This window comes from Alligator sinensis, unplaced genomic scaffold (genome assembly GCF_000455745.1).
Source record: "Alligator sinensis unplaced genomic scaffold, ASM45574v1 scaffold525_1, whole genome shotgun sequence".
In the NCBI taxonomy this organism is placed as follows: domain Eukaryota; kingdom Metazoa; phylum Chordata; order Crocodylia; family Alligatoridae; genus Alligator; species Alligator sinensis.
This window is the reverse complement of record NW_005842936.1, coordinates 498092-522522: the sequence shown is the minus strand read 5'-3', so window position 1 is coordinate 522522 and position 24431 is coordinate 498092. Positions and strand designations below refer to the sequence as shown.

The window sequence follows — 24431 nt, the reverse complement described above, 5'->3', positions numbered from 1 at the left end:
GAGATAAGACTCAACAGGGATGCGGTAACATTTGCGAGATTTCATTAGCATTAGACTAAACTCTACTGCTGGTGATAACAATCAAATCTTCATTAAATGTTATTTTCTTAACTTATTCCACCACCTAATGCTTTCCTCTTAACAATTAATGGAGGAGACTAAGTAGCTGAGGCAATATCATTTAACTCTGCTGAATCAGGCCTGTGAGAGGGGTACTATTTCTTCTGCAGTACCCTTGATCTCACCTAAACTTTCCTTGCATAGGTGTAAAACACTTGGCTATAATGACCAACCTTGCTAGACAGACAAGGTTCTTTGGGTGAATCTGATATTTTTTATTAGACCAACTAAATAGTTGGAGAACAATTTTTAAGCAAGGTTTCGGGTTCAAAAACCCTTCAGGTCTAATAAAAGATACCAGATTTACCCGAAGAACCTTGTCTGCCTATGTCCTTAGACCAACACGGCTACAACCTACACCCCTGCAACCTCGCTAGAAAAACACATCTTGTGTCACGCTGACAAAGCAGCAAACAGTCCGGATTTAATACATAAGAAACAGAAAATACAGATGCTTTTAACACACGACTGGATTTTTTTCTCTCATTCACCCTGCTTTAGCTGTGTCAGATGTAACGGTTTTGAGAAAGAGTAATTTCTGGATTATTTAAAAAAAAAAAAGCCAGTTGCACTGCACTTTCCAGCTTTTGAAACTAAATATTTTACATTGATTTGAAAACAAAATCTATAGAGTACTACCCACAGTTATTAAAATGCCAATCTAATGGAACCTTAAAGAGATGAAAAATTGGTCGCTTACACAGATATTAATGCATGTGCCATTTGGGACACCTGTATACTTCCTAAAGAAAATGTGATGTAAATCCAGCAGCCTTCATTATTTTAAAAATTCTAAGAAAAATCAGTAAACAAGTAGCTGTACTGAAGTTACTTCTTTCTCTCAATACATGCCTGATTATGTTTTGTTTGAGTGTTGCAAAATTTAGGACTCAACAACAGAAATAGTTAAACATGTGAAATGAATTTTAGTGCATTTGCAATTAAGGAATTATACTACTGTGTTTTATTCTAAAACAACAAATCATTAGTTCTAATTCTGATTCATACCTTCTGGGCCCATTACAGCAGATAGGATGAGCAACATATATATATTTGTAAATGGTAAACTGGCTTCCCTGAAAGCACCGAACGGCATCTTTCTAATAAGTGTTGTATTCTATGTACTTGTTCCCCAAAGTATCATTATTACTTTCATCTTCCTTAAAGAAATGCATTCATAAAAGTAAAACCTAACTACATTGATGGGAAAAGCAGATAAGGCTGTATCTGCACTATGAACAAATTCAGTACAAGATCTTGTTTAGAATCTTTGAATATAATTAAACTGGACTTTTTAAAATGCAACTTGCAGATCACACCCATATTTTTATGCTAACCTCCCCCCCCCCGTATTATGAACATGCATTTCTATTAGGATCAGGACTGCAAACTCAACCTGCTTGCAAAGAGCCTGAACAAGTGTCAGATGGCAATGAATGACTTACTCATGGGATTTGTAAAGAAGTCCTACTTGTCTGCTCGCCATGTTTAGAAATTGAATTTAAAAGCCATTTCAAAAATCAAATCTATACCTTAGCAATTTGATTTGTAGGAAATGAAACAAAGAACAGCTCAAAAGAGTGCTTTTCAATAAATTCCTTTTAGTTACATGTGCAAATGATTTGCATTAATCTGGCAGTTATTTAGACATTGGAAAGCCTTAAAGGTTTACATATTAGGCTACTCCTTCAACCTGTCTTGGGGCTCTTCAGTTTAATATGCAGTTACATGGATCAGTTTGCTACTAAGTAGCATCAATGTATATACCAGTGCAACTAGCACACCCATTTAGCTACACAACAGCTCCTTATAAATGCATCATGTTATATGCTGGCTACACCCATCTATACTACACACATTCATCTATAGGATAGACTGTAGATTGTAGGGATGTCTCAAATATATAATAGGTACACAAACAATGCACTCACAAATACGCACAGCCACACAAAGAAACTTGGTATATCTCTTTATTGTCCCTTTAACTAAGTAGAAGAAAAGAAAAAAATCAAAATTTCTGCTCACATTAGCTAATCTAAGACGGGACAAAATTCTCACGCAAAGCAATGCATTTCATTTTACTCACCTAATAAACTTAACTGCCAAGCCCAGGTCTGCAATACAGCAGGTTCCATTCTTTTTCACTAAAATGTTCTTACTTTTCAGATCACGGTGGGCAATAGCTGGTTTGCCTTGAGTACTGAAGATCTCAGTGTGCAAGTGGCACAAGCCACTAACGGAGGAATAGGCCAATTTTAGCATAGCTTTTGTATCTAAGGTAGTGGATTTCAGATAATCATAGAGGGAACCATTCTCATGGTAGTCAGTGATAAGATACAATTGAGTCCAAGACCCTGTACCTTTAATATCTGCAGCAATAAACCCTGAAGAAAAAGAGAGACAAGATTTCAAGTTTTTCAGGGCTTTTAATCACCACCTGCAATCTTAAATTGTATGTCTGCTGCTTTGTGTTAATTTAGCTACAAATCAACTTCCTTCATCATTCCTACATGTAGCCATGCTTGCATCAGCACGTTAAAAATATGCACTATGCTTCATAAAGAAAGAGCCATACAACCATTACTATCAACAACAATGTGTCTGAGTGAAGAATGTCTTATGCTAAAGTTTGTTACTGCTTGTTTGTCTAATCTCCAGCGTAATGGTTAGCTTGTGATATGGTTGCTCGGGATGAGAAAAGACTTCATAGAAAGACATTCTCTGCCCCTTGCTTGTGTAAGGGAAGAATACAACAGTAAATCCTACTTAGTCCTAGGTCCTTCCAGGGATGGAATCAGTTGGGGATGGGTGAGGAGGCACTGGATTATCATGCTGTGGAGAAAAAATTTTTCACTATCCTAATGAAGGGAGCAGATGTCCAAGCTCATGTACAGGAATACATGCATGACTCTCCTCCCCTTACCCACACCCCTCCACACATGCAGCAGCCTGGGGAAAAACAGGCCTCTTGAGTATAATCCCACCAGTGCTCCTCCTGGAGCAGTGTAGCACCACAATGCCCCCTAGGGAGAGCTCTGCAAAGTGCAAAACGGAGCCTTAAGCAAACAACATCCTCAAGCTACCTTCCAAGTTTTACACTGGCAATGCTTTGTGTCAATTTAGTGGTCTTAAGTTTCCTTTTAAGTTTTAAATCCCAGATACATGTGGCAGAACTAGATGTGTTGTTGCTGGGACAACACCTTCTCAAATACAATAATTTTCTATTGCACATAGAACTTTAAAATAGCTTGCTTTGAGACCATTTGCCCAAAATGAGAAATGTTTTATGGTAACTGAAGAGTGGGGCAGGTACCAAAGAAAAGGACATGAGGTAGTGAATGCAAAGTGACTAAACTAAAAAAATTTGCACAACTACATGATCTCTACTTTTAATGATACTTACCCAAAATGTTTTCATGCCTCATGAGGACCGTTTGATAGATTTCTGTCTCTCTGAACCAGCTGGCCTCCTCTGTGGTGAAGAACACTTTCACGGCTACCTTTTCTCCACGCCACTTTCCCATCCAAACTTCTCCGTAGCGACCTTTACCAATCTGCTTTACCATCTGAATTTGTTTTGCTATAGTTCTTTGGACCTGTTGAGAGACATAATAATTGCCTCTATAAGAAATGTGTCTCCTTTATTTTTGTTTCTCTTACCTACCCACCCCAATATAAAAACATAAGAACTTTTGCACAAAGCAGCAAGACACAGACTTGCACAGTAGATGTCATCAGAGGTGTGAGAGCTGCTTTTCATAGAAATGACTACTAGTGAAATTTTTCTTGTTGTTTTGAGGCTCTTGAAGAATCCAGTTGTAGATATATACACAGTCCTTCAAGTCTGTGCATGTCCACAGTGGACAGTATAACAAAAGCTTCATATCTAGCCTAGTAACATATCATAGGCCAAAAGTGTCAAACAAAGGATGTTATAGTCAGGCTTGTAAATCCATGTTGGGTACCTAAATAACCCATAACATTTCCATGCTGTGGGAACCGTTTATGTTTTCTTCCCAAGTTGGAGAGAACAGAACAGAAAGCTAATGTGTTTGTGACATGAAAAATTCAAAAAAATGCCCAACACAGAATTGCTTAAATGAAATATTTTAATATCCCTAAACTGAAAAAAAAAATCATTTTGGTTTATCAAACTAAAACAAAACATTTTGATTGAGGTCAATTTAGTTGGACATTAATCTGCACTAGTCTAGACTGCTGTACTACTGCATTTCCCTGACATTTTAAAACAGCACCCTCTCCCCTTTCTTTCTGACTCCCTATCTGAACATCTCCCAGGATGGTCCAGGATCACTGAACTACTGTAATATGTTGTAGTGGATGGGCCATAAGGGAGATCATAACACACTATGGAAGATGCAGACAGGTTAGGGAGCTTAGGCCAAAGGAAAATGATTGATTTTGCTGAAGTATTTAATTTTCTCGTGGAAAATTCTGACTTTGTGGAAGCTCTATTTTCTGTTAAAAACACTAGCACGTTATCCCACATCATGTCTACTAGCCATGCCAATCTATGTGATATAATAACCATGCCCAAGTGTGATATGCCCAATAGCTTTCACTACCGTGAAAAAGAGCTTTTGTAGGATACTCAGCACTTTTGAGAATGAGGGATTAAAAAGGGGGGCTCACTGCTAAACACACCTGAATTTATCAAGAGTGGCCACCTACCTCCCTTTAGTTCTTGTGAAACTCCTATCACCATTAATTTAAGTACCTAAATATGGATCAAGAAACCTAACTCTTGGCTGTTTTTTAAAAATTCAGCCACAACTTTTTAAGCAATTGTTTGCTAAGGTTTGCTAAGGTTTTCTATTTGTAGCTTGGGGATCTGGAAGCTACAAATATATCATTTTCCCAAAGACCACATTTTGGAATCAGCCAGTTTTGCCATTTTGCAAAGTGGCTGTATTAAAGCTAAATTAAAACACCTCTTGACATTTATCAAAAATGTCATGCAATCAACAACACTTCAGAGGAATCTAAGTCTAAGGTGATAGAGAACATACTGAGTTTTAGGAGGAACGATCAACTATTCCCACATTAAATTAAAATGTGGCTAATATTGCCTTGGGCTAGTGCAGAACAATTTATACTAATAGAAATGGCAGGTGTCTGGAGGGCACATATTCCTAATCACTCATAGAAGAAACACTAAAGTAAAAGTTGTGACAGTATTTGCAAAAGTATGAACTTTCATGGTTAAACAATTAATCAGCCCCTTTTCCCCAGTCATTAGCCTGTGTAACAGAATGTTAAAATGGCACCCTCTACTGTCTCAGTATTATCAGTTCAACTATTAGCTACAGCTTCCTTGATTTTATTGCAATTTAAAAAACATATTTTAAACAGACAAAATACTCCACAGCCTCCAGTAGAGCCTCACTGTCTAACATCATTTCTAAATTTGGCCCAGAGTAATTAGTTACAATTTTCTAAACATTTAGCTCTAAACATTTAACTCTAGATTTGTTATTCCTCACCAATGTACAATTCTTAAGGAATTCAATGCACCACAAAAACCTGTTATCTTAGTATTTAATGAGATTTATATTCATTTTATGTTATCCATAACAGTCTAAAAACCAAAGGTGCTAAAATCAATCTTTAGAACCCGTTCCTATTTCATTTTTTCCTGAAAGAGTCCAGAGAAAGTTCTCACTTTATTTATGCTTCCCAGTAGCAGGAGACTCATTTCGATAACATAGAACAAAATGGACACACCTCAGTTCAGCCTGAATGCATATGCAAAAAGAGAATTCCACATCTCTTAGGTAAGGCCTATATATATATATATATATATATTCTCAGTAAGGAACTATTTTTAAAGTGACTGAAATGAAATAAGAACAACACTGACATAAAAAATAACTGAAAGTTCCTACTTTTTTTCTAGACACCTGATGAAGAATGCTTTGTATTCACAAGCTTGTCTAATTGTATTCCAACCATGCAGCTGGTTCAGTAAAAGATGTTGCCCAAGAAAGTCCTTGCCTACTTTTGTTAGCTATTAACTCTGAGCTAATTTTTTTAGCCCTATTATTTTTCAAACCCTATTATGAGACTATCAAGACGGTGGCTTCAGTGGTGTTACTTGATTTACACCAATGAAAGTCTGGCTGAATTTTTATTGATCTATCCTTTTATATTCTCATGTAGTGATTAACAAACAGTTGTATTACATAGTTATATTACTTTTCTTTAGCATTTCGTAATGTAATTTTAACATTGTTACTTTCTATTTTGCCCAATTTAAAAATGTATCCTGAACAGTAATAACATTACATAAAATAACTGGATTTTTATAAACTTATGGAATGACATCATAAAGTATATGAAATTACAGTATTTAATGATGAAAAGTTCCTTATTAAATTACATTAAGAAAATGAAAAAACACATTTTTGTTATGAATGCTAAGGCAGTTCAATACTCTGTAAAGAGCTTTAACTTGGTTTCCTCCTACAAAGGCTAGTCAAGTTATTTACTATGAACAATTTGTTTTATTTAATAAATATATAAATAATTTCTTTATTCATGAACTGATGTTGATTTTTTTTTAATGGTTGCCACAAAGTAATTTATGAGCAGATCTTACAAGTTTTTTAATCTCTGGATTCCTTGTGACAATGAATAGCTTGCTGATTCTTCAATATCAAGAATTTATTCTTTTAGCTTTATGACTAGTCAGCGAAGGTGACATAGCATTTCTTCTCCCTTCCATGGCTGGATGACCTAAACATTTACAGACAACTCCCACTTTTCCTCCAAAAGAATTCTGTTTTGTCACAGAATTAATTCTAATCTTGACTGAAAAGAGCTTAGCCCAAGGCACAAAATTTGCTGTTTTTAAGATGCATACAAAGCTTTGGTATACAGACTTTGGTCATATGAATGTTTGTGAACGGTCTTGGAACAAAATTATTTTCTGAATGGAATTAGAAAAATGCATGAGCAGTCTGAATTGAGCATCCCACATCTAATTGAGTAAACTGTTTAACAAACTCAAAAATGGATTGCTTTGTTATATTGGCCACAATTCTGCAAGATGACCCAAAGGCCAGACAATGAACAGTACCTCCTATTTAAGTCAGTACAACTCTGGTTGGTGTACAGGTTAGCCCAAGCAGTGATTGTATGCAAGGCAAAAAGCCTTTACTTAAAAGTTCAGAAAATGCTTTGGGAATTAATATTTGACTGACAACATTTAACCTTTCACTAACTGTGATGCATCTCAGGTGGTACACGGGATGCACCTCTACCCTGTCTTCTGCTGAGCTTAGGGGTAGGCAAAGTACAGCCCTCAGGCTGGATCCAGCCTCCCAAGTGATTTTATGCAGCCCATGGTGGGCTCCTCAGCCCAGCCTGGCCCAGGCATGGGACAGCCTGCAGCTGAGGTGCCACCTGGTGTGGAGCACAGCCTTCTCTACATGCAGCTCTCAGACACACCGGGAGCTGCAGTCTGCTGGGTGTGTGGTGTGGCAGCAGGGCAGGGTGATGCAGCAGCCAGACTCAGCTTCCCAGTAGCCCCTGCAGTGATGCTGGATGGAGCAGGTGGGCAGGGTCTCCACGGAGACCAGCCCAGGGCCCCCGCAGATGGGGCACACTCAGTGGAGGCAGATAGGATGGGGCCACAAGCAGGCGGGGAGCAGCATTCAGGAGCAGAATGGGTGGGCAGGGACAGGGCCAAGGACAGGATCGTGGGGTGATGATAGTGTGGGGCCGGAGCCTGAGGCAGAGCCCCAGTCAGCTCCCTGCATGTCCCTGTGATGGGCACCTGTTCTGTGGGCAGGGGCTGGCTGCTGCCTGCAGAACTGGTGCCCATCACAGGGACACGTGGGGAGCAGCTTGCAGCTCTGCCCTCAGCCCCAGCCCCATGCTGCCACCACCTTGTGATCTCAGCCCTGGTCACCCATCCTACTCCTGGACACTTCTTCCTCCTCTGTCCAGCGCCCCATCCCATCTACCTGGTTGAGTGCACCCTGCACATGATGGTCCTGGGCTGGTCTCCATGGAGATCCCGTCCACTCTATCCAGCACCCCAGCAGTGGGTGCAGGATGGATGGGACTGGATAGGATCAATTGGCGTCTCCCCGCCCCCCACCCCACCAGGCAGGGTAAACAACTGTGACAAGAGGCCGAAGCTGTTCAGCAACCCCCCTTCCCTCAACATCTCACCAAAACTCCATGAGTAGCCCTGCAGCTGAAATAACTGCCCATCCCTGGCCTAACTTGTGCGTGAGAGAGATTCAAACTTCTGGGAGAAAAAAAGAAGCCAGAAACCCATAGTGGCACTATTTATATCACCTTAAATATATGAGCTTGACTGAGGGCTATGATATTATTATAAAACAGGAAATTGGCATTGTTCAGTAACAGATAAGGGATAGTATCTTGCTTAAGGTTTAGATTTGTTGCAATATTTTTATCCAATATAATAAATGGGCTGCTGAAGACAGATGGTATTGTTTATCATAAATTGACATTTTATAAGTTTTGCAAAATGAAACTAAGGTTCATTTTTTCCTGAAGCATCAGCTTTATTTTTTTATTTGGGAAATAAATAATAAAGAAGCTGAAAACAGAGTTTTACCATTTTGTTGTTGTACACATTTGTTACTGGTCTGGGGCTACAGCTATTAAGATATACCTGTTTGCTACCACATTTTAAACGTCATGATTATATTTACCCTGGTCAGGGCACACTGGGGATTTTTACACATGCTCCAAGGGTGAAGGTGCTAATTAAAGCACCCACAGTGTCTCATATAAAGGCATCTCCACATTTCAAAATGGTGGCGGAGGTGCTTGAACTAAAGCTTGTCAAATGAGCTTTAGTTCAAGTGCCCCAGCAGCAATTTTTCAGTGTGGGGACGCGGATACATGAGATGTGGAGGCTGCTGGAGGCCGTGCTAATTACCATGCTCCAGCAGACTCGATTAATTGCAGTGCATGTAATCACAGCATGTCGGAGCAGCCTCCCCACATGTGTACTGGCATGCGCTGTTTAAAATCCATGTTAGTTGATCAGGATGAACTCTAAACTCCTTCAAATTTCGATTCATTAGGAGACTAATCAAGTGATGTCCTCTTAAGTCTGTTTTATGTTCTTGGAAGCTGCTCAAACAGTATGGCAATGGGGGAAACTGTGGGATATGCCAGTAGATATGAAGGATATACAACCTATTGGCCATATATAAGGAAAATGCTAAGGAAATAATAGCTTTCAGAGGCAGTATCTAAAATAACTAATTGTGAGTCTCTGTGGTGCCATGAAGTCCAGGACCTCCAAGGTAGGAAGGTAAAACTATTAAAAAAACCCAAACTCAGATAAACAGAAAAGCCATGCTTTTGCTCTGAAATATAAACCTTCTAATGGAAAAAGTCTCCCCTAATATACAAGTGTTTGGGTCTCAGCCACAGCTACTTGTGATACAACTCAGAAATGATGGTACACTGTATTCCATTGATGTGCATTCAACCTATAAGGCCAGAGCAAAGTGAAGTGAAGGATGCTGCTCTTAGCTTGTTAATATAAAGTAACACACCGGTGTATAAAAGTTCCACGTTTAACAGTTCCACAATCCTCCTTTCATAAAAATAATATAGCAGTGTTTAAACTGTGCTAATATGTTGCATATAGAAGGTACTGCAACAGAAATTCTGCACCAGATTCTGATCTCATTTACACTGTATTAAATCCATATGAATTCCATGTAAGTCAGTTATTCTGTATTTGCACTGCTGTATGTCAGATCAAAATCAAACCCTCTACTGAGCATGAAAGAAAGAGCTCTGATTTTCCAACTGATACCCTTGTCATCTCTGCCAAAAAAGACATACAGGGTCCAATTTCGCCTTCAGCAATTATTCCCTGGTTTATCTATATTGCTGTCTTTATCTCAGTGTTGTTAGTATCTAAATAATATTCCTTTCTTACCAGCAGAGGGAGCCCAGAACCACTCCCTGAGCTCTGAGACTGTTCAATCAAGTCTTTCAAGGATTCTCCTGGAGGAATGTAAGTCTCATCCTGTTCAAGTCCAATGCTATAACGAGGTCTCGTTTCTTGTCTTCTGTACCTAACATTTCAGATGAATACTACATTAGTTGACAGTACAATGGATAAGACACGCTGTGTAGAAAATGCCAGTAACATGCCAGTCCTATACGAATTTGTAGCATCTACTAGAAGAATATTCTATATTTATTATCTTTTATTTTCTGATCCATTTTCAGCATACTATACTGTTCAATTTTTAGTGTCAGAACACCACATGAGTAAAAAGAAAAAGAAAAATGGGCTCTGGAAGCCACAGTTTATTTATTCATAGCTATATTAAAGTTTTCATTCAAAGAATAGCGCTTAAAAAAAGAAACTTGACATTTTGGTAATGGATATGATGGTCTCTTATGATGAAAAAGACACTGAGATTTGTGTTATTTTAAGATTTCAATAATTATTTAATAATCATTTGTGAATAATCATTCAAGAATCATATGTCCCATACATATTTACCTGCATTTCTGAATCTCTCTCCCTTTTGGATTCAGTTTATGAGGTTATGTACAAGCCTGCATTGTGTTAAGAGGCTTAGAAATAGAGCTGTGCAAAGCTTCAGTAGTTGAATCGATTTGGAGGAATTCTGGCCTGATTCAGTGGCTGAATCTCTGAATTCAAATTGAATCAGGAGACCAATTAAAAAGTCCGAATCAAATCGGAAGCCTCCAAATCAATTTGGAAAAGATTCAGTGCCAATTCAGACATTCAGTCATAGACTAAACAGGCAGCAGTCCTCACCACACTGGACACAGCTGCCTCCAGTCAGTTGTGGTGGGCAGAGGAGGGAGGGAGGAAGGGACATGGTGGGGGTGGGGACAGATTAATGTCCCCATAGCGAGGGAGGGATTGGGGATGGGACTGAGACAAACTGCACAGCGAGGGCAGGGGGAGGAGGACTTGGGGAGGGGGGCTTCTGCCACTGCATGCTGCTGATCTGGGAGGGCATGGGAGCGGGTGTGTGCCCCCGGATGTGCAAAGGGCGGGCTGAGCCAGGTTGCACTGCAGGAGACTAGTCCCAGCCGCCTGCCGCCAGGCTGGCCCCAGCTGCAACCTGGAGCACAGGCCTGGCTCCGCCTGCCCCACAGAGTCCAGAAGAGCAGGGTCTATCGGGGGGGCTGCAGCCTCCCTAAAATTCCCCATAGCCCCTGCCACTGGCCCCACCCTGATCCGGGTGCACATGCCCGCTGCCATGCCCTCCTGCTGCTCACCCACCTGGGGTGAAACCACAGCATTTCCAGGAGGCGCGGGGAGGCTGCGCAAGTGGCAGGAGGACATAGACCCCACTCCCAGCATCTTCTGCCACCTATCTAGAGTGCAGCCCAGCCCAGCCTGCTCCACGAATATCTGGGAGCACACTCCCTCTCCCATGCCCTCACAGACTAGTGGCACGGGGTGGTGTGCAGTGGCAGGAGCCCCACTCCCCAGAACCCCGCGCACCGCCCCCCCCCCCCGGGCAGCTTGACCCAGCCCCAAACCCAATCCCTGCCTCACTATGGGAGTGCTGATCTGTCCCCTTCCCTCCCCCCTGCCCACCACAGCAGGCTTACCAGCTGAAGGCAGCTGTGTCCAACGTGGTGAAGACTGCTGCCTATTTAGTGTATGGTCAAATTTCCAAATTGGCGCCAAATCTTTGGATCTGAACTGGCTAAATCAAATCAGGACAGTGATTCAAATCACCAAATCAAATCACTGTCCTGCCGAATCAGCCGAATCCGAAGTGAATACTTGCTGCTTTGCACAGGCCTACTTAGAAGCTTATATTTATTTACTATACAAAGTCTTTGCACTACTGTTCCTATCTGTTTTCATAATCTATTATTCTATTTCCCAGTGAAGAACTTTTTAATGATATACTTTTCATGAAAAATATATGAATGAAAGTTGTGTTAAACAGCATAATAATATCTCTGTGATTTTACCATGAGCAAAAGATGTAGACTAGCTACTTTTTTGTATTTGACTAACTGAAATACAAGGCAAGGTTCCCTCCAATCAGCATGGAGGAAAAAACCCCTAGTCTTACATTCACATACAAGGAAACCTCACTAAATACATTGTTTATCATTAAACTGCTGCCAAAAGCAGCATATGCTCAGTAATGGAAACGGACTATAAAGTTGATTAAACAAAGCCAACACAGAGCATGACTCTAAAGTCCATATTGGGTAAACATGCTGATTTTTTAAAAATTTTGTTTCAAGGGCCAAATCAGTTCTGAATGCTATTGGTCAAAGCCGAATATTAAAGTTCCAAGTTTTGACTGAACCGACCACAATCATTCAAGTCTGTGTGGTTCTACCATTGGGCAAACAACCCCCCTCCCAGACCCATCTGTCTGGGGCTTTGGATGCTCCCCAAAATCCAGGCAGGCATCCTATGTGCAAGCCTCAAGCCTGGAGGCCTTGGAGTTTGAATGCCCCTTAATGTTGCTTACTCCAAGTCAAAAGGCTGAGGAGCAAACATCTCAGGGAAAGCAAGAACTTAGTCCCAAATTACCACAAAATCAGGGAAGCATGCAGGAATTAGTCTGCCCAGAGTGCAAGGGCAGGCTTCACTCTACACTTGATCAGCTGAGAGGATCATGGGATCTCTTGCACCAAGTAAAGTGTTGCTGTTTTTTGAAATTTCATGTCTCAGGCCAACTCAGCCAAATCAGTTCTGAATTCTTTTGACTAAGCAGAGCTCATTCATTTGAGTCTGTGTGGTGCTACCACCAGCAGATATCCTACCTCCCAGACTCATCAGTCTGGGGCTTCAGATACTCCCAAATCCATGGCAGACACCCCAAGAGCAAGCTCCAAGCCTAGAGGCCTTGGAGTTTAGATACCCCCTATCCTCCTCCCCCCCCCCCCCCCCCCCCCCCCGATACCCCCTAGAGTTGCTTGTCCTTAAAAAGGAACATATCTTTTTTAAATTTCCATGTACCAGGTCAAATTAGCCAGATCAGCTCCAAATCCTTTGAATCATTCAAAAACCATATGTGGCCCTACTACCAGCAAGTATCCCCCAACCCAGACTTTTCAGCTGGTTGCTGTGCACCTCATCTTCATCCAAACATTTTGAGGATTCCAGGACTTGTGACAATAGCACGCAGTTCCAGTCATGAGTGAGGGCCTAATTAGCACGTGAATCTTTTGTGGGTGGTGGAGGATATATGGAGTACATACACAAACTGAGCAATGCTGAACTACAGGGTCACCATTGCTTGAAATGCTGTTGTTTCTGCTGAGGCCCAGCCCAATGAACAATATGGTAAACCATGAGATTTTTGGCTTTGGACTACTATCAAGCACAGTGGCAGGGAAATACCATGACCAAAATAGTGAAATTAAAATGGCACTCTGTAGTGGAGGGTGCACCCTTGACTGCTTGTGGACAGGATTCCCTACAGTTAGCTTCCCACTGGCCAGCTTCCAGTAGGAGGATCTCGGCTACATGCCAACTTTATGGAAATGGGAGATTCCTCTCTACCTTGCTCCTGCAGCAATATGGCTGAGGGCAAGTGAAACCTGGGGGCATCCAAACCCCAAGTCTCCGGGCTTGGGCCTGGACACAGGATGCCTGCCAAAAGATATGGAAGTATCCAAAGTCCCAGGCTGAGAAGTCTGGCGTGGAGGATACTTTCTGGTAGTAGGGATACATATGGTTCTTGAACGATTCAAAGGATTTGGAATTGACCTGGGTATGACCAAGTATAGTACAGTGAGGCCTGTCCCTTACACTCTGGACAGGCTGACCCCTGTGAGTTTCCCCAAATGCAGGAAACTCAGCTGCACAATTTTGTGGCAATGGAGAACTGCTTTCTTGCTTCCCCCTAGCAAGCGAGACAAGGGGTTAACCATACTGCAGGGTCCCTGGGCCCTGTGTTTACATGAAGGATGTCTGTGACAGATTTGGGAAGTATCTGAAGCCTCAGACTGATTGGTCTGAGAAGGAAGATACTTGCCCAGAGGTAGAGCCACACAGACTTGAATGATTGAGCTCTGTTCAGTCAAAACTTGGAACTTGACTATTAGGTTTTGCCAAACAGAATTTGGAACTGATTCAGCCCTTGAAAGGGGGAAAAAGGTTGTTTATTTCACAGCCTTTTGGAGACAAGGAGACCCCCGGGGGGCGGGGTCTAAACCCCAGGGCCTTTCATACAGGATGCCTGCCTGGATTTTGGGAGTATGCAGAATCCTAGACTGATGGGTCCGGGATGGAAGATATTTGCCCAGTGGTAGAGGCACACAGACTTGACAACTGAGCTCTGTTCAGTCAAATTTTGGAACCTGACTATTGGGCTTTGCCCAACAGAATTTGGAACTTATTTGGCCTTGAAAAATTTGAGAACTTTGTACTGTACATAAGTAAATACAAAAGTGCTGATTAAAGGTGTGCTTATTGAGTGCTTGTGCTAAAACTTGCAGCAGTTTCAAAAAAAGGTATGATGCATCATTTCTTCATGAATTACGTCTATTGGTACTATATGCAAATTACCACAGATCCATTTATTTTGAAGTTAGCATTTTCAAATTTGCTTCTCACTTCCATGTGCTTAGGAAGAGCAGGGTCTGACAGTAAGGAGGGGGGAAGGGGTTAGGGTTAGGGAAGAGGGCAAGATGCCTCCGATTTATTTTCCCTGCTGTAGCAGTGGGAGCGGGGTAAATTCAAAGCAAACCTCCAATAATTAGATTCTATTTCTGGAAAATTATAACAAATTTATAAATTTTCCACATAGAATGTCCAATTATTGGGGAGGGGTCATCTTGTACTTGAGTAGATGCATAGCATAAGCTGTTTTAAACAGCAGGCTTACTTCATCATGAGATAACATAAATTACATGAGATGCATCGTCCACTGTGTACGAAAGCTTCTTTTATGTATTGATTTAGTTAGTCTACAAGGTGCAAATCCACCCTGCCTTTTACCTTACTGAAGACCAATATGGATATATACCTTTCTCTTCTCTAACTGAATCACAGTTTTGTTTTAATTACATCTTTCCAAAACTACTTCCCTTTAAAAAAAAAACCAACTTTTGTTTGTAATGGGGGGAAGGGGGACTCTTAGGGGAGAGACAGAAGTGATATTAGGAACAAATGTGCAGCATACAACTCTTCAATATTGCTGACTTAACTTACCTGAAGTAGCAGAATATGATGATCAGCACCAGGAGTATACTGCACACAGTCACAGAGATCAGCAAGGCTTTATGGTGAATGTTCCCTTCAACAAAATCTGAAATAGTATTTTTTTTTTTATTAAGCCACTGTAAAATGACTTTATTTTTGCCTTAGAAGTCACCACTATGCTAGAATTCCTCAGAGATCTTTAACACTAGGGTCAGATCTAACCTGTAATCTGCCTCTCTGAGTCCAGTTTCACATGTAAGACAGCACACAAGAATTCATAGATATATTATAAAACTGTTTCCTTTCTCTTTTTTGAAGATTATTGTAAAACACCGCCCTGGATTTCAGAGCCATTTTATGTGCTTGTTCTTTGGCCTTTTGCATTGCTTGAGAACTCTCCGATTCTGCAGTTCTCATTCAGGCAGCACTCTTATGGTAACAATGGAGCTCTTGACTGTGTTTGTAGTGTTATATTTGGCCCTTAATGAAAAAATCAGAAAAAACCCATAGCACCTGCAGTCTTGTATCTTACATATCTTGTCAACCAGGACAGACATCAGATCTGAGATCCCTTTATCTTAATTCACTTCTATGTTACTGTTATGTCACTCACTTAAAACAGAAGAGAAGCATGACTGTATTCATGCTAACAGAGGAGACATAATGGCTTGCATTTTACCTTGCTAAGGTATATATTGAAAAATGTTAGTCATATTTACAACAATTTAAGGTCTTCTGCCTCTTTGTCTCTCTCTGCCTCTCTGTTAGAACACTTCAGCAATTCCTTCCCTCCCTCCTGCTTTGTTCTGTATATTGGGTGAAAATGATAAAATCTTACATTTATGGCTAAAAATATCCATACCATACCAAACTGCCCTTCAAAAACTCTCTGAAAGTGCAACATGTAAAACAACTGGTTAGAAATTAGATGATGTGAAAGTGCCTGAAGCATTCAAATTAATTCTGCATTAATCATATATTCTGTTCTAAAACTTAACTATAACCTCCAAATTTGTATTCCTGTTTCAAATGTGTGTTTGTGCATATTTTCATGCAAAAAACTGGACAAGTATTGTCCCATCCTCCTTTAAAACTACATCACCTCAAAATGATGCTACTTCATTCACATGCTCCCCCTCCCTATGTTGGTGCTCATTGTAATGCAGATTAGGATGAGGTTTTCTGAAGCCCTCTCAGACTGATTGTCTTGCTGAACATGCAGTAAACTGCAAGAACTCTATCCTTATCGACTCATCCTGGAATAGCACTATTACATTTCAGATTTACTAGGGTAATGAGACAAGGAGGTTCCTATGGGACTCTTGACTTACTGTCAGGCACTTTTATTTTAAAGATCTGATTCCTTTTCTTATTTTTGCCCCCAACTATTTCTTTTCTTCTCCTTTCTAACAGGAACAGAGATTACCTACCAATATGCCTTTTGATCATATTGGTCATGTTTTAACCTGCCATTACCTGCTCTTGGAGCATTGACAATGTAAACATTCAAGACATGGCCATTGCCTTTGAAAGGAGACACTGACATGATGCCTATCAGGAAAACACTAGAGCACATCATTCTCACCATAGCAGCAGATTTCTACCTGGGCTGTCACTCCAAGTGTGATGGGAGCTGAAAAAGAGAACTCACTAGGGAGCTCAGTCCTCTCTGTCAAGGAGGTGGTTGTTCAGGGAGGCAAAAGGCTCTATTTCCTGGTGTATAAGCAGTCTAGGTCTGCCAGTCATTTCCCTCTAAAATGTGTGGTTTGTAACAGTTTAAGATGTCACAGCCTATCAGCCCATGAGAGGATAAATAGAGCATGCAGATCATAGAGGGAGTATTTTTTATACTCTGGAGAACAGGGAGATTTGCTCACAGCAAGGGATCCAATTTCATAGAACATTTGACAACAGAAGTTGGACTGGCAGTTTTTGCAGATGCTAAACACAATGAGCACTGCATGCTGCATATAGGAAACTCAATTCTGACCTTGGCTCCTGGGCTAGCATAATTCATACACAGTAACTCTGATAGAAGTCAATGAAATTACACCCATGAGAAACTTGCAAGTTGACAATTAGGGCTCCCTGCCCTTTGGTATTCTTTAGTGTGTGTGTGCGCGTGCATGCTTGTTTAAAGAACTGTATAAACCACGGTATTTTTAAATAACTCCAAAGATAATTCTTCCAAGAACAGTGTCTAGAATTCTATATATTGTGGCAAATATTTTTAAACTTGGGTAGCTGAAGTTCAGGATCTTAACATTCCTATTTAGGTCCCTATATATAAGTGGCCAGATTTGCACAAGCACTAATTGTGCCAGAATGTGTACAGCAGTCAGCAGGCCTCTAAGTACTGTGCACCTCTCGAAATCTGGATGCTTATTATTTGGTGCTTCTTGTTAGACACACCCTCCCCCACCTTTCTGAAGGATTAGGCTGTGTCTTGGGACATCACATCGCTTTATTAATGACTTCCTATATGCACAGTGGTTAGGAAGTGGGCCCTACTACTATAGCAAGGTAGCAGACATCTTTCTTAAGCCCTTTTGTAAAGCAATAATGTTGGTGGGACAACAACTGAGCCATCATCAGCCCATGCTTCTAATTATCCTGGACGGATTTCATTTGCTTAGGTTGAAGCTTTGTAAACTATCTGATGGATGATCAACAAAATATAAAGAAATGCAGCCTGATTTCCCAACTTTTTAATGTCTGTGAAGTCAAAGGAATGGTGCCAACATTCCTGGGCAATTAAGTCCTCTATCCATCTACAGAGTAGAAACCACACACAGAGCAGTAGTGAAAACTTTTCCCTCTACCTCCTCTCCCTCAGTTCTAACCTGGTAAGGCTGTTCTCTAGGGGTGGCAGAGGAGCAGGCTAGTTCAGTCCTCAAGATCGCTCAGTCATTGGTGTGACTGTAAAGGGTGCCAGTTAGCAGAGAGCCTGTGCTTTGTTTTCTAATGTTTTGTTACTTGGTAACTACAGTTATGCCAAGCAGTGAGGTTATAAAAATAAGCAGAAAAGTTTGAGGACACCACAGTGAGTTATTAACTGTGGGATACAAAATAAATTAGCAGCTGGTTAGTGAAGCTCCTTTATATACTCTGGTTAAAAGTGGACATTAGCCATCATCTAGCAACTCAAATGCAAAGATTCTACTTTGTACGACCAACACAGTGATGCTATTTATAGGCACCACACACAGGTGTCACTGTTGTCTTCAGTACAGGGAGGGAAAGATGATAATGAAAGAAAGCAGAAAAAAAGTGCCTCAGAAAAAACTTTTCCAATAGTTCTGGTGCTTTTCTGACCCCCATAAGTTGCTCAACTCACCCTGTAATGTATGGTGCTCTGCTGAAATGTGCCTTTAAAACTCACCACAGTGAGTTCAAGTTAGTGTCAGCATATAAAAAAGATGGGAAGAGTCCCATCACTCCCCAATTTCCTCCACTGCACAGTGTTCAGATTATCCCTGGTAAAAACTGCAGTAAAATCCAAGGCTTGGAAACTGTGTGCAAATATCAAACCCCATCATTCCTCCAATCATTCCCTTGCCCATTCATCACTAGCTGTACAGGCAGGGAGCCAGACATGGTGGCACCACCACTTCTGCTTATAAAGGCTTTAAATCAGTAAAGACATATTTCTTCTCTTAACTGCTTTCAGCCTGCACTTTTGCTGGGATTTCCAGTAATAAGTTTTATTGTTCAAAATAGAGGTGTTGTATCAGACTTGATTAGTATTCTCATTTCCTTAATAAGGCAGATGCATGACTGCCAAGAGGACAACATGTTATCTCCAAGGTCCTATATTCTACTTCTACTTCAGTAGAATGTATTCTAACACTACCCAGAAATAGGTTTAGCTGCTGTTGTGTTTTACCTTCCTGCCTGACTAATGTTAATTCTTCCATCTGATACTTTTATGTACATCGTGCTTCATTTCTTTTCGTGGTAAAAAGAGACAACTCCATCCAGTAAATGCTAAGCCTGGAAATACACTTTCAGAACACACACTGCATGCATTTGTAGATGTTGTTTCTGTGCATGTGTTAATTTGTAGTTCAGCAACCTTTGACCCGCAGTTGGAAGACCTTGCTAGACCCAATGTTCCCCTGAGATATGACCTTGGTTATAAGTTCCTGATCAGAATCAAACTTTTTTGTTTCTTTTCAAATGCAAAACAACATCCATTCTTTTTGTATGTAATCCAATGGGGCTTTGTTTCTACAAGTCCATCTTTAATTTATTTTTTTTAACATCATTATTTATATTAAGGCCTAATAACAATTTTCAGAGCATTCACTGTATCATATACTAAACAGAAATCCCAGACAGGAAGAATGGTTATAAACACAGCACTCCTCAGTAGTTATACCAACTAAACAATTTTATATAAGGCTACTGGGAGGATTAACTGTCTAAATTACTACCCAGTGCTGAGATTGTGATGGGGCAATAGAAAGTTCTACCAGTCACTGGCACCAAGAATTCCAACTGACCATATTAGCATGCAACTTTTATAAAGGTGCTGACTTCAGAATTGCCAAACAATTGTACACAAGTCCCAGATAACTACATTTTCTAAGGCAGTCTCTAAACTTACACCCACAATTTTCTGCCTTAACTTAGTGCCAGATGATGTATTTTTCAAAGAAAGTCTTAAATGAATATAGAATCATAGACCAGAAGAGACCTGTAAGCTCATCAAGTCCAATCCCATGCCATAGGCAGGAGGTTAATGAGCTCAAACTAGCTCAAGGAAGTGCTTGTCCAGCTTCCTCTTGAACACCCCTAAGGATGGTGACCACACCACCTCTGCCGGGAGTGTGTTCTAGGTTCTCGTTACCCTTACGGAGAAGAAGTTCTTCCTTATGTCCAGTTTAAATCTTCCCTCTATTAGTTTGTGCCCAGTGGTCCTTGTCCTCCCAAGGGGTGCCTTCCTGAAGAGTTGCTCCCCCAGATCCTGATGTTGTCCCCTGACATATTTGTAGGCAGCTATCAAGTCATCTCACAGCCTCGTCTTACTCAGACTGAACAAGCCCAGCTCCTGGAGTCTCTCCTCATGAGGCCTATCCTCCAGGCCCCTAATCATATGAGTGGCCCTTCTCTGCACCCTCTCGAACTTATCCGCATCTTTCTTGAAGTGCAGTGCTGAAAACCACATTATAACTGTTGTGTTCTTCAAGATTTTGTTATATCACCTTTTGTTTGTCAAATAATAATTCTGGGAGTACCCCAGCAGCGGAAATGCTGTTTAAACTTTATTTAGTTATATCATTTATTCAACAGATATTTTCTTTGTTATTTGGTCAATTTATCTTATGTAGCTGTCACTTGGTATCTAAATACCATTCCCTTCTTCCTCTGCACTCTCCCCTCCTAAAAGCAAACAAATAAAAAAGCAAATATGTTTTGACATTAATAAAAACTTGTTTTGGTGGGCTATTTTTGCATAAGCAGCAGATAGCACAGGCAGAACTCTAGCTGCTGGGTTTTTCTAGGCCAGTGGTTCCCAATGTTTATGTGCCCAAGGACACATTCGAATTGAAAAGAAAAACCAGCGGGTGCCAGTATGACAGCATTTTTTGTTGGAATAATGATTTTTACTGATCATGAAAATGTGCATGGGCACCTGAATAAACCTTGGGAGGTGCCATGGCACCCGCAGGCACCAAGTTGGAAACTGCTTTTCTAGGCCAATTCATCTTATGTGCACAAATCTAGAGATCTGAATGACTTTTTGTGAAATGTTTGCCTTCATGTGGAATTTAGTCCAAAATGTTTAGGATAGAAAGGAAAATTCTTTGGAAGACAGAAGAAAGGGAAGAGTTAGGCAAAGATCACTTCATTTCAACTCTGCAGAGTTATCTCAACAAGCTGTAGGGGAAATGGATTTATTTTCTGAATTAAAATAATATTATTGCATATACTAATCCAGCCTGAATAATCTGCACTTAAGATTCTCTCTCTCTAATAACCATTTTTCTTTTACTAGAGACCAACAAAATCACATAAAACTATTATACTTGGAGTCAGAATGTTATGAGGTTGCATTGCTTTTATGGTTCACCAGTCAATTGTGAACTATTTACTTTATCTATTGCCCTCTATGTGTCTCAGTCCAATATCCCTTCTGTGAAGAATCCCATAGAAAAAAAAATGAAACTGCTGAGTGTCATACTTGAACTATTATGCAGCTACAGACTACAGTCATTTGTAATAGCAGAGGCGATTCATTATCATTACCATTATCATTATTGTCATCACCATCATTTAACATTAGTATGGAAGTTGCAAAGAGAGGCCCTAATAAGGTTAAGGCTCTGCACAAATTTAGCCAGACATTTTCTGCCCCTGCCTAACATGGATTGAGAGCTTTTTGGGATAGGATTTATTATTTCACTACAGGCCTGTACAGCACCAGTGGGACTCCCTTTGACTCAACAATACAAATAATACTAAATATCAGGAGCAGTTAAACAGAACTTTTATGCAGTTCTTCCAATTCTCTTTACTTTGGGTTTTCTAGGGAAAAAAAAAGTACGAGTTCCAGGCTGGATTTACCTCCTCCACTTACCTCGGTTTTTCAGTGGAGGCAATGTAGGGTGAAGGTGTTTGTTACAGTAATCTTGGCCCGTGCAACATTCAATAGATCTTCTTTGGTGCGATATAGGAGTATCCTGCAATAAAAGAATTCACAAAACTGAGCACTTTCAGAACTTGAGAAGCAAATAGATCTGCATGGTATACAGGAGCAGCGCCTCAAATGTGACAGCAGTAATGATTTGTGCCATCCTAATAAATCCACAAATCACTGGAGTTAAACATTAAGAGACAATTTAATCCTTTATACATTTCCACTGCAGCAACTGTTATTATATAAAGTATTAGGTCCTAGCCAAATCAGAAAGCTGTGTGTGTGAGTGATTATACAAGCATTATTTTCCACATCCAGTGCAAAGCACCCAGAAATTTACCCTGCAGGACAATATTTCCAAAGAAGTAAGTGAATCAAGTCACAGTAGATTGCTGTTGGTACTGGGTACTTCAGAAAATCTGGCCATGCCTTTAGAATGGATCTGGGAACCTCATTTTCTTAGAAAGTTCTTGGCATTGGAGCATTTGGTATAAAGGAATCCCCACCAATAAAAGGAGATTCTGAAGGGCATGACAGGAAGCAGAGTTGGAGAGGCCTTTGGTGACATTTACTGGTATAATGGCTCCTAGGGGGTTTATTATAAACTGGTTTGATTTGAACAACCTTTGGGTTGCTCTAATTTGGTCTGCAGGCTGTAGATTTGTGAATGGGAGCAGAAAGAAGATGTCTACATTGCAGGCTGCAATGCAGGTCAGAATACCTAAGATATCTTTAAAAGATCTAGTTTGAGTATGAGAAGCAGTTTGGCTGTAAGCTTCACATATTGCTTTGGCTAAACTGCTTCCACTACCTGAGCTAGTCTCTTTGGTTGCCTATACATGTGCTGGTTCATGTTCTATTTTAGAATGTGTCAGAGTAAGCTCGATTAATTGAGTCTGTTCCACGTTCTAATTAGAATGACCCAGTATGGCCTCACCATCATGTGTATTGAGCCTCTGAGCATTTTAAAATAGTCACAGGTGTGCTTTATCTAAACCTCATAGAATGAGGTTTAGATAAAGCACCCCATGGCCATTATTGCAAGGGGAAGGGGCTTAATATACATGATGGTGAGGTGTTTTAATTAGACTGGCTCTCCAGGAACTGCTCTACTTAAAACCCTGAGGACATGTATAAGCAGCTTTTAAAGCTACCTCAGGCATCTCTGTATTATACTGCAGCATTACAGACATACCTTGAGAGACCTCTCTATTTCATTTGCTGCCCTGACTGCCATCCTCCTATCACAGCTGAGGACTTAGCTTCTAGAGATGTCTTTGCTTTAAACATCCAAGCATAAAAGAGAATTGTTGTGCAGGATGAAGAGTTTATTGCAGTACAGAAAATGGAATCTGATGTATTTCTATACAGAATAACTTCTTCAGCCAGGGAGAGTCATAACTTTTGCTGTCTAAATATGCAGGACTCAGCTGCTCATCAGTAATGTGTTACAGCCTGGGCAGGGGTCGGGGGAGAGAATAACAAGTATACACGATACAGCAGTCTAAGGGAGGAAATTAAAAATGCCCTATATAATTTTAACTGCAGGATGAACTCAGAGAAGGAGAATGTATTAATGCATATTACAATTTCATCAGGACACTAAGGTTTGACTCTCGCTAACTTACCTAGCAATGCAAGGTCCTGTACATGAGTAATTTGGTATACAAATGGCATACCCTCAGCCAGTCAGTGCAAAGGACCCATTTCCCCAATGAACAAAAATCAAAGTTGTTGATGTAGTCATTCTTTCTGACAGCACTCGAGTTAACTGGAAGCTAGCACAGTGGTTAGACCAAATTTTGATCATAAAAACTTTCTTACCCGGCACTGGAAGTCTGAGCCCTCTAGTCCTAGACATCCCTTGGTGATTAAATGCCCACCAGCCTCATCTTCTTCTATTATGGTGAAACAATAGCCATCAGTGCTGGGGATTTGAAAGAACAGAACAGAATTAGTCTTTTATAAATCAGAGATGTGCTGTTGGTGACAGCCTGAATGCTACACCTAGGTTTACAAATGTATCATTAATAAATCAACGCATCTTAAGTAACAATGAAACAAAATGCTTATATGACCAAACTTTTACTCTGTGCATAAAAACTCTCAACATAGAAAACAATGGGTACCACAGGCCGTAGGTACCCATGGCAAACAGTTAAAATGTAAGTCAACAGAGAGTGACAGCAATAGCCTACAATAACTTTACTCTGCCAGGGCCTATCGGGGTGGGGGGGTTGGGGGCAGGAGGGCCATTTGGCCCAGGCCTCTCATTCATGGAGGGCCTCAAATTTAGACTTTTGACGTTATCTCCAAATGAGGTTATGCATACAGACACAGAGATACACTGACAGGATTGAAAGAAGAAGAAAAAAGCTAGAAAAGCACTTGTTAAATAAAAAAGGAACATTTATTACAAATTTTTGCATTGTATTTTGAGCCTCAAAAAATGGAAGTGGACCGGGCTTCTCT

At 40.6% G+C, this 24431-nt stretch overlaps 1 protein-coding gene and 1 pseudogene across 11 annotated transcripts in view; one reads left to right on the top strand and one right to left on the bottom strand.

The window, feature by feature from the left end:
- Positions 1 to 24431, bottom strand: part of BMPR1B (bone morphogenetic protein receptor type 1B) — a 519526-nt gene that overhangs the window by 11804 nt on the left and 483291 nt on the right. For all 11 annotated transcript variants that reach the window (XM_006036257.3, XM_006036258.3, XM_014526010.2 and 8 more), the window contains 6 exons: positions 23784 to 23886; positions 21900 to 22002; positions 15326 to 15422; positions 10082 to 10220; positions 3524 to 3716; positions 2207 to 2504 (listed from right to left, as the gene is read on the bottom strand). In XM_006036257.3, the coding sequence (XP_006036319.1) occupies positions 2207 to 2504; positions 3524 to 3716; positions 10082 to 10220; positions 15326 to 15422; positions 21900 to 22002; positions 23784 to 23886 (933 nt within the window). The remainder of the gene's footprint in view (positions 1 to 2206; positions 2505 to 3523; positions 3717 to 10081; positions 10221 to 15325; positions 15423 to 21899; positions 22003 to 23783; positions 23887 to 24431) is intronic.
- Positions 13819 to 14018, top strand: LOC112548116 (annotated as a pseudogene).